Genomic DNA, 13,716 nt, shown 5'->3' with positions numbered 1-13,716 from the left:
AAGCGCTTCGACCCGGATGAAAGGGAACCAGGACCTCCCACACCGAAGAAAGGCTGGTGAAGGGTCCGTCTGATCCGGAGTCGAGAAGTGATTGCAATCAGGATCTGGAGGGGCTTGAGTCCCAAGACCGGCTCAACGAGCCGACCTTTTTGTGGACAACTTCTTTGTCAGAGTGGTCTATCTCGACTATATGCGATTCAACAATACCACGATGATGCTCAGCTTAGGGCCTCATTCGGGATTGAACATTTGCCTCTAGCAGTTGTGAATCAGGCCCCGCTGGATTTTGCCCAAGTCGTGATCTTGATGTCGTCACATGGATTTTCCCATTGTCCGAGACATGCTGATCCATTGTGCCCAAGTCAGACCCTCAGATAATCTGGTAGATCGAGGAATTGATGAAGCTGAGAGCAACGCATAAGAGGTGCAAAATTGGGAAACCATCTCATACAATACGATGACATTGCACTCAGCTGGGCTGAATACGGCCAGTCATGCAGAATTTCAGGGAAACTTTGCCTCTCGAACCCCCCAATCGGCAAATTAGTGCTTGCTCGGTCAAGCACAAGAATTTCAGTCCGATTCAATCACGGCGATAGATTTGAGACGTGCCAAGTAGCGGCCGAATCACAATTATTTGTGTTTGTCAATCATGTCACTATCTCAGATGCTACCTCAAACCAATGGCGTATTCGTCAGCAGCACCGGACTCGGGACGGGAAACGCGCATTCGGATTACGAGGAAGAGTAACGATGTTTGAGCCAGCTGTCTGGATTCAGCCACAACAAACACATGAGAGACTAGACGCTTATTCGTACTACAAAACCAGCTCGAGGGCCCAAGACTTGCGTGTGGCTTGGTTTCCATTCTGGGCAATGAGCTCGTGCTTGGACCCGAGCTCTCGGACTCGTTCCCGGGGTGGGGGCGGACACTGACTTGGGTCATGACAGGCTGAGGACATTTTGTCTCGATTGCGGGGATCTACAGTGCCGCATTGCCTGCCGAGAGGAAACAGTTGGCCGGGTCACCGTCCACGAGCCGAAGGCGGATCCCGGAGAGAGAAAGAAGGCAAATCTAGCCTCAACAGGCATAAAGAGTTCCAGCCGGTCGCCGAACGTGGTGGCCGAACGTGGACTGGCGCAACCAATCTTCTCACCCCAGACTACCCTCTTAAACAGACAACGATCCAAAAACCATTTGCCGGAGGTGTTGGGGGGATCCAATCTCCCCTCACGGAGCCGCTCGCGATAGTTGACTGAGCGGATTGACTAGGGCTCATTACTCGGCCATTTCGTGTACGGTGGGTAGCATTAAGGAGTTTACACAGCCCCGACATGAAGCTAAGCTTGGCAGCAGTCCAAGGTCCGAGACAGCCAGATGCGATGGGACGTCCAATCAAGTCGGGAAAACGACGAAGTTTGGGAGAAAAGGCATTGAAGGACACGTATCTGATTTGATGCACAAAGGTGCAAAAGGAAGAGGCCGAAGAGCTGACGAACGAGGAGAGCAAGCTGAGCGGGTGTTGCCTCGGGAGGAATGGAGCGCACATGCTGTTAGAGGAGCATCAGATGCTTCTGAGGATGCTTCACGTACAGATGGGGAAAGGTACCTACATACATACATCATTGCACAGCTGCAGATGCTGCAGGTGTTGCAGGTAGCCGAATGCTTATCGGGGTCCGACAGGGGCAGGCCATGAACTCTGACACGGGTGTCGCGGAGACAGCCGTGGTTTCTTCAAGGGACGTGTCAAAGACCCCTTCTCTACCTTTTTTTTGTTTCACTGCGAAGATGAAATATTAAGTGATGTAGCTCCCTCCCACCCCCGTCAACTTAAAATTCGACTTCAGCCCAACACGACTCGGTGCATTTTCCAGTGAATAATCCAACAAGAGCGTCCGCTGTGACGTCATTCACCTGTGCCCCTCCCCCCCCCCAATTTTGCTAGAAGCAGGAGTACCGACGGGGTGTTTGAAGACAACCACCGGGACCTTCCGAAAACGAGACTTTTCCTTCACCTCGCCCACGCTTCACGACTTTCACTCACTCAACGTCCACACCATCCACAGCGTCGCAAACAGACAGCGCCGCCGACCGCCCGAGTATATCTACCCGACAAGCAACCACAGACACTGTCCACCCAGCTGCCAGTACCGCGACGACCCTGGACATTCATGGCTAGCGGCGGCACACGTTGAACAGTCATGGCCCTCCCACAAACCTCACCCCTCAATGCCGAGCAGATCAAGGCGCTCTTCAACATCCTCACCCACTTCGAGACGTACCACGAGGTTGAGGAGTTCAAGAAGCCCGAAACCATCTCCAACTATGGCTACCCTTTTGCGCAAAGCCCCGGTACCCGCTCCGATGTCACCTACGCCCCCGAGTCCTCGGCGCCTCTGCTGCAGTCCATCTTTACGAGATTCATCCTGCAGCTTCCCGGCGTTTCCACGTTTGCGCCCGAGTTCTGGAACGTCCAGGTCCAGGGCATCTTGACAAACTTGGCCGAAGCCGACCTGTCGGAAAGCTATGACAAGGGTGCTTTGGGTATTAGAAAGACCCTGGCCACCGCTTCGTCAACCGTCATCGAGACTGTCGCCCGAGGAATGATTGGCGGTGCCCCCTACAGTGACCCGGCCACGCGGCCCGCAAAGTACGACTTGAAGAGCGCGAAAGACCTGGCGCAGGCCTGGGATGATGCCATGCATGACCTCGTCTACGAGGATCTCTGCGACGACTTGCTCGACCACCTGGCCGAGACGGACGACTTTGATTCGCATTCCCCCATGACGCGCGCGGCGAACGAGTACATCATCATTCAGTAAGTCACGGTCTGCTCGCGGCGGCCGTAGGACCATGACTAACACAGACAGCTTGTCGAGCCTTGCCCATCAAGTTCTGATTGTATCTCCCGAGGGACAATACCTGCTCAAGCTGTTGGAGCAGGTCCACAAGATGGTGCCGTACAATATGGTCCGGCAAACCCTCAAGGTCGGAAACGCCGCGACTATGATTGCCGGCATGATGAAGATCTTTTTGGCCAAGATTAGCGTCGGCTCAGTGTCGAACTGGTTCGGCATAACAAAGGATGCTGCTGACGGCATGAACCTCATGCAGAGGTAAGTCTACTGTCGGGCTTGTACTGTCAAGATGCGCAGTAGCTGATATGGGAACTAGGATCATTTCCGTCATTCTTGGCTGGGATTGCGCAGAGTTCAAGAAGACCATCGACAGGATCTCCAAAGCAAAGAACAGACCGAGCAAGGGTGCTCTCGATGCCATCCGGGCGCACACCGATTCGTCCCACGACGACCGCGAAGCTGTTAGGGCCAAGAGCCTACGTGAAGACAAGTCCATCATCGCCGTCATCCTCGAGACGGCAAACCCGGTCCTGCTGTCCGACCTGAGCGAGGATGAACACAAGATGTGCCTGGAGTACTACGCGGCACTGCTCGCCATGCGAGACCGCGAAGAAATCATCAACATCCTCTGCAAGCAGAGCCCCGACCTCCTCACCCAAGCAGTACGCGAAGCCGTCGCCGGGTTCGACCCCATCATCCGCGCTGTCCACAACAAGGTCGATCTGTCGGACCACCTCAAGGACGCCCAGACGTTCCTCGACCAGCTCATCGCCACCAGCAAGCCGAAGAAGGGAAAGTCAAAGGATGACCCCGAAACCATGCCGACCGTTGAGGATTTTGTTCAGCTCTGCAAGAACAACAGGCATCTCCTGTACAAGTGGCTGCACGCCGTCGGCAAGAACTGCCCAGAGGTCATGAATCAGTTCAGAGCATGGTCAAAGGACTCCTTGGTGGCGTTCCACAAGACCAACAAGGGCGGCGAGAGCATCGAGAGCCAACTGAGCGGCATCTTCAGCCGGGTTCCCGATAGGACAAAGGAGGCGCTCATCCCGATTATCGATGCGCATACTGCCTACCTGCGCGAGTTAGACGAACTCTCGCTTGCTCGCATGCAAGCCATTGTTGACGGTGGCTCGTCTAATATGGCTGGTCCAGGCGTCTATCTTGCCCGGTGGCAATCCCTGATGGATGAGACTCTCATTACGCCTGCAAGACCAATAGGCCCTGTTCGCCAGGGCAAAGACGTCAAGGCATTGCCGGCGCAGGGCAAACGTGGGTCTGCTTCGAGCGATGGAAACGACGTCGTCGCAGCGGTCAAGAAAATGAGCATTTCCTCGTTTCCGGAAGCACCAGACGTTCAGCCCGTTATCAGAGCGTTGGCACCAATGTTCAAGAAGACGCTTGCGATGTCATCAAAAGCCAACGGGGCTCCAGTCAACGGCTCTGACAATGACCACGGCGTGCCGTTTTAAGAGGGCGGGAGCTTTTCCCTTTCTGTTGTGATGAGGGTGAATTCATCGTTCATATATGGGAACATGTTCTGGAATCAGATGGGTGGTGACATTGGCATGACCGCACACGATTGCATGAGGAAGCGGGTTTTTGTCCAGCAGGATTGGCTTAGGCGTCTGCGCGATTTGGTATCAGTACAGGTGGGATATTTGCACCAGCTCTATGCATAGACATCCAACAGAAATGTCAAAAGTTGACGAGCGAAGCGACAATGACGTGACTGAATTTTTTGGCAAAGCCACAACTCTTGCAGCAAGAGCCAAATGTGCATGAGCTAGGAGCTGTGACAAGGATGTACGAAAAGCTTATCCTGGCGAAGCTCTGTGGACAACGGCGACCAACCCGAAAGTCAACCGTATTACACAGTCGGCGGGTGCATGATGGAAAAAACACATCATTGATGCAACACCGACTTACGGATGCCTCCCAACTCAACAGTAAACAAACCACGTGCCCGTTAGGTAGCGAAGATTCTGGACCTTTGTGGCTTTGTAGCCCTTACGTTAGGTTCCAGGCTTCATCATGTCCCTCACACAGCCCCCCCCCCCCCCCCCCCCCCCCCCCCCCCCCCCCCAATCCTCTCTACCTACTGTACTGCACTGTTTTCTCACCCACCCACCACCATTCACGCAGATCCCCTTGGCGGCAATTCGGCGCCAGCAGATCTTGGCCACGGCCTACTGGAGTCTGGGGACAGCGCGACCGGCCACCCTAAAAGGCTCAAGCGGCAAAATCCTACCCGCCGCACACCAAATCAGAGAGCCCATTAAGATCACGCTCATATGCTAGGAACAGGGATCAAGGGATCCGCGGGAGGGATTTTTAGACGAGGCAGCAGCTGTTGGCTCGCTTCAAATATCCCTCGCCCGCCCCCATTTCGTCAAGACTTGCCACCTTTGCTCTCGCATCCCCGACTCGACTTTCCCTCGCACCCAACTTCGCCCCGTCTCAACTTTCCCATCCCATCCCATTATTAGACGGGCGTACTGCCTTGATATCTAGACATCCGTCACCGCCATCAATCCAACTTTCATTCATGGTTTTCCTCTAATCACCCAGAATGTCCACCACAATAACAACCACAAACCGCGCGCCGAGCACGGGGATCGACCTCTCCCCGCTCCCCGGCGCGCCCGACCCGGAATCCCGCTCCTTCTCCTCCTCAGAGATCAACGACCCCTACAACCTAGGCACGCACATCAAGTCGGACGCGGACATCGGCCTGCTCACCTCCAGGCCCCAGTCCAACTCGGCGCGCAAGCGCATCCACCACAGCTTCACGCGCGGCGGCGCCAAGGAGGCCAAGCTACAGGACTTTTACCGCTCGCAAAACGACAAGATCCGCTCCCTGCTCAAGAGCGTCGACGACCACGAGCGCGAGGCCAAGGAGACGCAGGGCGACAACAACCTCAAGTACCAGATCGCCGTCAAGGGCAGCCTGGCCGCCAACATCATCCTTGCCGCGCTGCAGCTGTACGCCGCCACCGCCTCGGGCTCGCTGTCGCTCTTCACTACCATGGCGGACGCCGTCTTCGACCCGCTGTCCGGCATCTTGCTTATGCTGTCGCACCGCGCCGTGAAGAAGGTCGACACGCGCCGCTACCCCTCGGGCAGGGCGCGCATCTCGACAGCCGGCAACATTGTCTTCTCCTTTGTCATGTTTTCCGTCTCGTTGGTGCTGATCGTCATGTCCGCGAGAGACCTGGCTGCCGGTTCCGACAAGGAGACCAACGAGTTCCATTTCCCGTCCGTGATTGCCGTCGCGATTGCTTTTGGCACAAAGTTTTGTCTCTGGTTGTACTGTGAGTTCACGTTGTGTATGTGGTTGCTTAGAGGCTGCGTGCTGACCTTGGTGCAGGCTGGTCGATCAAGCATATTTACTCCCAGGTTGAGATCCTCTGGCGTGACCACCGGAACGACCTCTTTATCAACGGCTTTGGTATCTTTACTTTTTCGGCTGGAAGCAAGATCAGGTGGTGGATCGACCCGATGGGCGCCATCATCCTGTCGTGCCTCATCGCTGGCCTGTGGCTGAGGACGGCCTATGAGGAGTTTCAGCTGCTGATTGGCGTCTCTGCCGACCCCGAGTTCTTGCAGCTCATTACGTACATCGGTGAGTCGTCGTGATCCGGCCTGCAATTGCGTAGCCTGGGACTAAGATGCGCACAGCCATGACCCACTCGCCCGACGTCAAGCAAATCGACACCGTTCGTGCCTACCACAGCGGTCCCCGCTACATCGTCGAGATTGACATTGTCATGGACCGTCACGAAAGGCTCGAGATCGCCCACGACGTGGCCGAGGCGCTGCAGATCAAGATTGAGAAGCTGCCTGGAGTCGAGAGGGCGTTTGTCCACGTCGACTACGAGACGAGTCACAAGCCTGTAAGCTTCTTTCGTTATCATGGGCGGTGCTTCAGAAAGCTGCATGCCCTTGATATTCATCAGTTGTCCGACCCACTGACCATGTTGCCGCAACTTAGGAGCACGACCTCAAGAAGGACCTGTGATGCATATGGCCGTCAAAATGTCGCACTTGCGCCAGTAATATCATTGATATCTTTATGAGCAATAGAAGGGCGAAATCAGATGGTTCCATATTCATACGTAATGACGTAATACTAAATTTGAACTGGATAAAGCTATCTCGGCATCAACATACAACGCTGGTTTGATGGTGGCTTTTTTCCTTGGTCTTAAACGGCCCGTAGCTGCGAACCTACCAAGTTTGTGATGGTCGATACCTGAGTCACTTCCGTTCTTGTTGTAACCCACAAAGTTACAACTGCAAATCCATCGCCAAGTCTGGCCTGGTGACCAGTATGTTTGTAAACTTCCCAGAAGAAGACGCACAGAAGACTCTTTAAGCAATGATTGACTTGCCGCCGTCAAATTAAAGGCATATCACACGTTAGTCGTCTCAATCAGTCGGTCATCGTTCCGGACAATGAAGTCAATGACCCCAGGGGACCAGAACACCTTTCCGGATGCTTTCACGCGGGATAGGTCACGACTGAAGGTGCCTGCGTTCTTCGTCTCTGATTTCTACTGCAAATTGGGATCTCAAGTTGAGCTGCTGAACCATTCATGTCCTTAGAGTTGCATGAGCGCTACTATCAGGCTCTATGCCCGTCTCCAAGCTTTATATTATGTGTCCATCTGCCATGTTTCCCTATTAACGTGGTTTTTTTCTCCTCCTGATACGCAGCGCGCTGGAGCCTCACAGCATGCGTGACCTTGCCGACACCTTCAAAAGCCAGTACCAACGTAGGTGTAATCTAGGCTTCTTCGGTTTCGGTCTGTTTGCTATGTCTCCTGAGTCGACCCAGCATCATGGAGCACTGCGTTGTGACTGTGGATATGCCAAAAGTCCACCCCCTGATCCGAACGGTGTAGACGAAGAAGTAAACCAGAGCCCAGTTGGCGACTGCAAAGGCAACCAGAATGCCGAACGAGGGCCACTTGTCAGTAGTATAGACGTTGAGCGTCTGCATGTACTCGCCGCCGTTGCGGTATGGGCAGTAGCCGCAGTTGGACGTCGCGTCGGGATTCTCCAAGTATCCGGCCATGGCGACATCGTCAACGAACTGATTGGCATACTGGCCGCAAGTCGATCCTGGTGGGGGGTCGAACCGTGCAAACTCGGCAGAACTGCACTGCACTGCAGCCGGTGGAAGGACCGCGGAGAGAACGCCGCGAGAAAACCAAGTTGTTGGGTTGATGTAGTACATCCAGTATTTCCAGAAGACAGGAATGGAGGCGTACGGCACGAGGATGCCATTGAAGAGCGCCACCATGACGAAGAAGAAGGGAAGAATCTGCCAGAATGTGAGCTGGTGCTATTTATCATTCGGTACTAGCGGAAAACTTACGTTGGAGATCGTGGAGTAGGACGGTCCAAAGGCGGAGATCCATTGCCCCCAGCTCGATTGGAAGAGAGACCAGACGAGGACCATCAGATAGGTGTAGCCCGAGACCGATGCAGTCGCCGGGTATCCCACGGGGAAGTACCACAGTAGCCAGTAGATGGTGGCACACACAATGGCCATGGGGATCTCACAAACCACGTTGGCAGTGCAAAAGGCAACCCACCCATAGGTGCGACTCGGTAGCTCCCGGTCTTCCCAGAGACCCCGGTTCTGGAAGAACTTCAACACGACCGAGTTCACTACGGTGGGTGGAATGAAGCTGTCTCCATGTCAGCAAGAGGGTTCCCACAGGCCCGAAGGGCTTGTTTCTCGTATGAACTCACAAGATGAGAATGATGGCGCTAAACATGCGGTTCTGCATACTTGCAATGTCGTTTCCAAGCATCCAAAATGTCTGTGGCTGAAGTTAGCTTGTACGTTCCTCGACATAACTCGAAGACCTGGCGAAACCCACAAATCCGTTGAAGATACCCATGATGGTGTGGACAAAGACTCTGCTGTACAAGTATTGGGGTTCTCTCCAGTGCTGAACGAACATCCTCTTCGTCAGCAGGAGACATTGGTATGCGGTGGATGCCGCAAACTCAGTCTGAGCGGCCGATGTGGTAGTGGGCGGGCGTCTCTCGGCGGTAATCTGATCGATCTCAGCGACAATCGCCTTGTGCTCATCGGAGATGAGCCACTCATCGTTCCAGTCAATGCGCTTTCCGTCCTTGACTGATGGCGTTGACGCCGTCTCCAGGATGAACTCGGCCACGTTCCGGCTCGGGGGGCACGGGAAACCCCTTTGCGCAAAGTAGTCGACGACGACGGAGCCGTTTGTGCCAACAGGGCCGAAGTAGAAGGTTCTTCCGCCCCGGTTAAGGGCGAGAATCATGTCGAACTGCTCGATGAGGTCGGAGGAAGGCTGGTGGATGGTGCAAATGATGGCTTGGCCTGCGTCGCACAGTTTTCGGAGGAATCGGACAATGGAGAACGCAGACTGGCTGTCGAGGCCACTTGTCGGTTCGTCCAAGAAAAGAAGGAGTTTTGGCTTGGCAGCTGATGGGGCACATGTTCATTAACAAAGCTATTCCAGCCGTTACATGGCCAGGCAAAGACCTACCGAGTTCAACTCCAATGGTGACTCGCTTCCTTTGCTCAACAGTCAAGGAAGAGATGATGGCATGCTGCAAGTCGCCCAACTCCAGCAGATGAATGATCCTATCGACATAGGCAATCTTCTCCTCACGCGGAATAGCACGCTCTTGTCGGAGCAATGCAGAAAATTCCAGCGCTTCTCTGATCGTCGCGGTGCCCTCGTGGATATCCCTCTGCTCGCAGAAGCCGGTGCCTCTCTGGAACTCGGGCCCCAAGTTAGCTCCGTTGACTAACATCTCGCCGGACACCACTCCAATTTTCTGTCTCTGGGCAATGGTGTTGAGCAGAGTCGTCTTGCCGGCACCGGAGCTGCCCATGAGCGCAATCATCTTTCCCGGCTTGGCGTATCCGCAAACCTTGTTGAGTAGCTGGCGCTCGCCGTTGCCATAAGGAACAGTGTAGTTGATGTCTTTGAATGTGAAGACGCTCTGGCCGTCGCCGATGGGTTCGAACGTTTCTTCGGCTGCATTGTCTTTCTCGCTTTCGTCTGTTTTCGCCCCTCCTCGCTTGGCGAACATCAAGGACTGGGCTCCAGTGCCCTTGAACTTGATCGTCTCAACGGCCAAGACGGTCACACCGAGATAGAAGACAGTAAAGGCAATGATGATTCCAAAGTTGCGCCACAGATTTGCCCTCGAGCTAAAGGACTGTTAGGGATGGGAGGAGTAATGGAAGATCTCGGCGAGCTTACTACTGGAACGAAGCCTCCAAGTACGCTGGTCCACTGACCGTTGTGCTGCCCAGCGTTGACCCGGGGAGGGAGCATCCCTGGTAATTGGGGTCCGAGCCTGGTCCTCGAGGCACCAGTTGTGATTCGCTGCATTGCATCTGCCGCTCGAAGAACTCGTTCGTCTGCAACGCTTCGAATCCATACGCGACAGGGTTGATGTAGTAAATCCAGCCAAACCAAATGGCGTCACTGAGAAGGGCGGGTTTGGGGATAACGTATCCTGTCATGATGAACATGATGTTCAAAACTAAGTCGAATCAGCGCCTTGTCTTTATGAAATGTACCTGGCCAGCGAATGGAAGACTTACCGACACCCACAAAGCGTACAGCGTCATCTACCGTAGATGAAAGAGATGCAAACATTCGGTACATGGTCGTGAGGCAGAAAGTCGCCGTGTACACAATCAGTGTGTAGATCCAAAACTTGGCCGCGTCGACGTCGAACTGGGCTAAGAAATAGACCGGTATGCAAAACAGGATGGTCATGATCAGGATCAGGGGGAAATCCAAAATCATCCTTGCAATCACCACGGCAGATGGCCTGTAAAAGGCAAAGACTCGTTGTCTCTCGATTGTGGTTCGCCCGGATATCGCAGGGAGGAGTTCCGCAAACTGGAGCCAGCCGATAAAGGCAATGGAGAAGAACACGATACCGCCTCTTGCAAAGACCGAGGACGTATCTTGTCCGGCGCCGTAGAAGAGGGATGAGACGATGAGAGCGTTGGCGACGATGATGATGAGCTTCGTGTAGAAGGAGCCTCTGTCGCCCCAAAGAAGCCAGGCTTGACGCTTGGTGCAGGCGGCGACCTGCTTTAGGAATGAAACGGTATAAACGGAATCGCCAATGACAGTTTTGCTTTTGGCTGTAATGAATGTCAGAAGTCGGCATCAAGAGGCGGCTGGAAAGGCTCAACTTACAATCCTTTACCGTCGCCTCAAACATTCGGTGCTTGTCGTTGTTTGCCGACCTACTTCCACGTTCGTAGTCCTCAACATCTTCCAGTATGCGCTGGTAGTGCTCGCTCTCGCGGAAAGCTCTCTCGAGCTCTTCGGACGTTTTGGGAGCAGTTTCCTCTCGGCCGGGTTGGAAGTGTCGGGCGTTCTTATCGGCGATCGAAGTCAAAAAGTCGGCAGTTGTTCTGCGCAACCGTCAGATCAGTTGCTGCAACCAAAATAAGAAACGCGCCATCACTCACTGTCTTGGGGGACACAGATAGCCCAAGTCCTCAAAGTACTTTTTCGCCTCGTCGGCTGGTCCCTGGAACAGCATACGACCGTCGTCTATTACAAGGACCTTGTCCATCAACTCGTATATCGACTCTCCTGCTTGGTAAAGCGTGACCAAAGTAGTGCGTCCGCTGACATCGGTATAGACACGAAGCGACTTGGCAAAGCTGAGGGCCGTGCTGGCATCGAGGCCTCGAGTTGAGTTGTCCCAGCAAACCACCGATGCTCGTGTGGCTAACGTTTCTGCCAGACTCACACGTTTGCGTTCTCCTCCGGAAACACCTGTCCAGGGTCAGCTACGCATTCCTGAGCCCGTAATCAAGGAATTGACTCACCTCGAATGTATTCGTCTCCAACCAGCGTATTCTTCGTGTGTTCGATACCAAACATTTGGAGAAGCGAGTCGAGGATGAGCGGGATGGTCCACTGCTCTCTCTTCCTGGTTTTGGTTTTCAGTGCAAACCACAACGTCTGCCAAACCGTAAGGGAGGGGAAATGGCGATCATCTTCTTCGCAGTAGACGACCTCGCCTCGGAAACGTTGCAGCTGGTCCTCAGCTGGAATAACACCATAGAAAACTTCTCCGTCAACCTGGGCATACTCGTCTCGGTGGTTGGCAATAGCCTTGAGGAATGTCGAACATCCAGAACCTGGCCGACCCAAGACCAGCATGATCTCGCCATGTCGCACTGTTCCTGTCATATTCCGGATGAGGTCGACGGTGGGCTCATTGTGAAGTTTGAGTCTCGGAAAGATGCTCGTGATAAAATGGTAAAAGTCGGGCCCGAACGTGTTTAGCAGATCCCGGGGAAATGTGACGACCTGCTTTGTCGATGACTCGATGCCTTTGACCGTCAAGTTCTTGAATGATACGCCGAGTCGTTTCGCTGGACCCCCACTCGGTGTGCGCATGTCCATGATTCCCCTCCTGAGGAAGTCGGGCAGGTCGAATGAGTTCTCACCAGAAAGGCTGGGCGCGATGGTAGAATCGCTCTCGCCGCCAGCATCGCCATCTTGCTTTTTCGGCTTCTGGTGGTATGCGGCAGAGCGCCTTTGTTGGAGTGTGCTTAATTCTTTCTCGAGGTCGTGAAACTCCTCAAGCGCGGCGTTGACTGAGATGTCGCCGGCCGCATTTTCGCCCCAGCGCCCATCGGATTCCGGTTTTGATGTTCCGGCCATGGTGCTATTGCAAAATACTGAAACGGGTAACGGCAAGGGTATCTTGGAGGTCGCAAGTCTATGAGCCGGGTCTATGGGGGAAAAAGCCTAGAAAAGGAAGCGAGGTTGGTGACAAGGCAACCGAGCAATGAGATTCAGCAATCTCGGCGAAACACGATGCGGAAGGTGCAGAGCCGGCCTTTGCCTCTCCAGAAGACTAACCAGACACAAATACTCACGTTGAGGGCACTGCGTCTATTATGTCAAGTCGTCTAAAGCTAAGTTGGCCCCACTCGGACTCACACGCCGTTAACGTTCAATTGGGGGTACCCGTCCCGGCATGCACTCCGCGGAGCTGGCTTTGTAATCCTTGACGGGCCGTCAGCCCGCAGACACAAGGGTCCTGCGATGGATGGTTTGCATAAAAAGGGAGTGTTGGCTGCGTTTCCCCGTCTCGGCAGGATTCGACCTTATGGAGTCGATCAAATCGCGTAAGCTCCGTGGCAGAGATGTATGACCAACGCAGAGATTAGATGGGTACCCTTCGGAAAGCCCTTATCTGAGGGTGAATACCACACCGGCCGCAATGATGACATACAGCCCAAAATTATTGTACTATGTATGCCAACGGAGCTCGCATGTGCACTGGATCTTAGACAAGCGTCATTATTAATCCCGATAGAGCCAAGCTTCCGTTCGCTCAGCAGCAGGCGGAATCCAAATTCCTTTGGGGGTGGGGCCGGACTTTGAGCCAGTCTCGACCGCTCTTCTAGCGTGGGTGGCGAACCCGCTTCCAGCTCCCGTTTCCAGCTTTGCATTCGGCCAACATCTGAAGCACGACACGGACTTAAGGATAATGGCGTTCTTACTGACTCAAGAGAATCTGAAATTCACGTGGCTAGCCGACAACACGGACGTCAGTCCGACTCGAAGACTCGGTGTTTGCTGCAGCTTCTGCTATTCCCGCAGTCAAGCTAATTCCTTGTCAACGTCATTGGTGACTTACGCATTGTTGATCAGACTTCCCAGTCGCTTCCCTGAGGAGAGCGCAGCACCGCACCCTTGACAATGAATGAAGGACCAGGACCCCATTGGACAATTCAATATCTACTTCAGGCCGGACTGTCTTGTCAAGAAAAAACAAATTGATTCCAGAAAC

General features: G+C 54.0%; 3 protein-coding genes across 3 annotated transcripts; 2 read left to right on the top strand and 1 right to left on the bottom strand.

The window, feature by feature from the left end:
• Positions 1-2,205: 2,205 nt before the first annotated feature.
• On the top strand, positions 2,206-4,334 carry ColSpa_08301 (uncharacterized protein; the record flags this gene model as incomplete). Its single annotated transcript, XM_049274513.1, has 3 exons — positions 2,206-2,822; positions 2,875-3,120; positions 3,179-4,334. The coding sequence occupies 3 exons, from the start codon at positions 2,206-2,208 to the stop codon at positions 4,332-4,334; spliced, it is 2,019 nt and encodes a 672-aa protein (XP_049130470.1).
• A 1,100-nt stretch (positions 4,335-5,434) lies between these two features.
• Positions 5,435-6,883, top strand: ColSpa_08300 (metal tolerance protein 4; the record flags this gene model as incomplete). The annotated part of the gene is made up of 4 exons (XM_049274512.1): positions 5,435-6,176; positions 6,233-6,487; positions 6,544-6,758; positions 6,857-6,883. The coding sequence occupies 4 exons, from the start codon at positions 5,435-5,437 to the stop codon at positions 6,881-6,883; spliced, it is 1,239 nt and encodes a 412-aa protein (XP_049130469.1).
• Positions 6,884-7,651: 768 nt separating this feature from the next.
• On the bottom strand, positions 7,652-12,578 carry ColSpa_08299 (brefeldin A resistance protein; the record flags this gene model as incomplete). Its single annotated transcript, XM_049274511.1, has 10 exons — positions 7,652-8,212; positions 8,246-8,561; positions 8,626-8,696; positions 8,757-9,343; positions 9,408-10,081; positions 10,134-10,419; positions 10,481-11,035; positions 11,091-11,311; positions 11,369-11,681; positions 11,735-12,578. 10 exons carry the CDS (start codon positions 12,576-12,578, stop codon positions 7,652-7,654), a joined length of 4,428 nt encoding a protein of 1,475 aa, XP_049130468.1.
• Between the last annotated feature and the right edge of the window lie 1,138 nt (positions 12,579-13,716).

Source organism: Colletotrichum spaethianum (assembly GCF_022836535.1).
Source record: "Colletotrichum spaethianum MAFF 239500 DNA, contig22, whole genome shotgun sequence".
Taxonomy (NCBI): domain Eukaryota; kingdom Fungi; phylum Ascomycota; class Sordariomycetes; order Glomerellales; family Glomerellaceae; genus Colletotrichum; species Colletotrichum spaethianum.
This window is presented reverse-complemented; position numbering and strand designations above follow the sequence as displayed.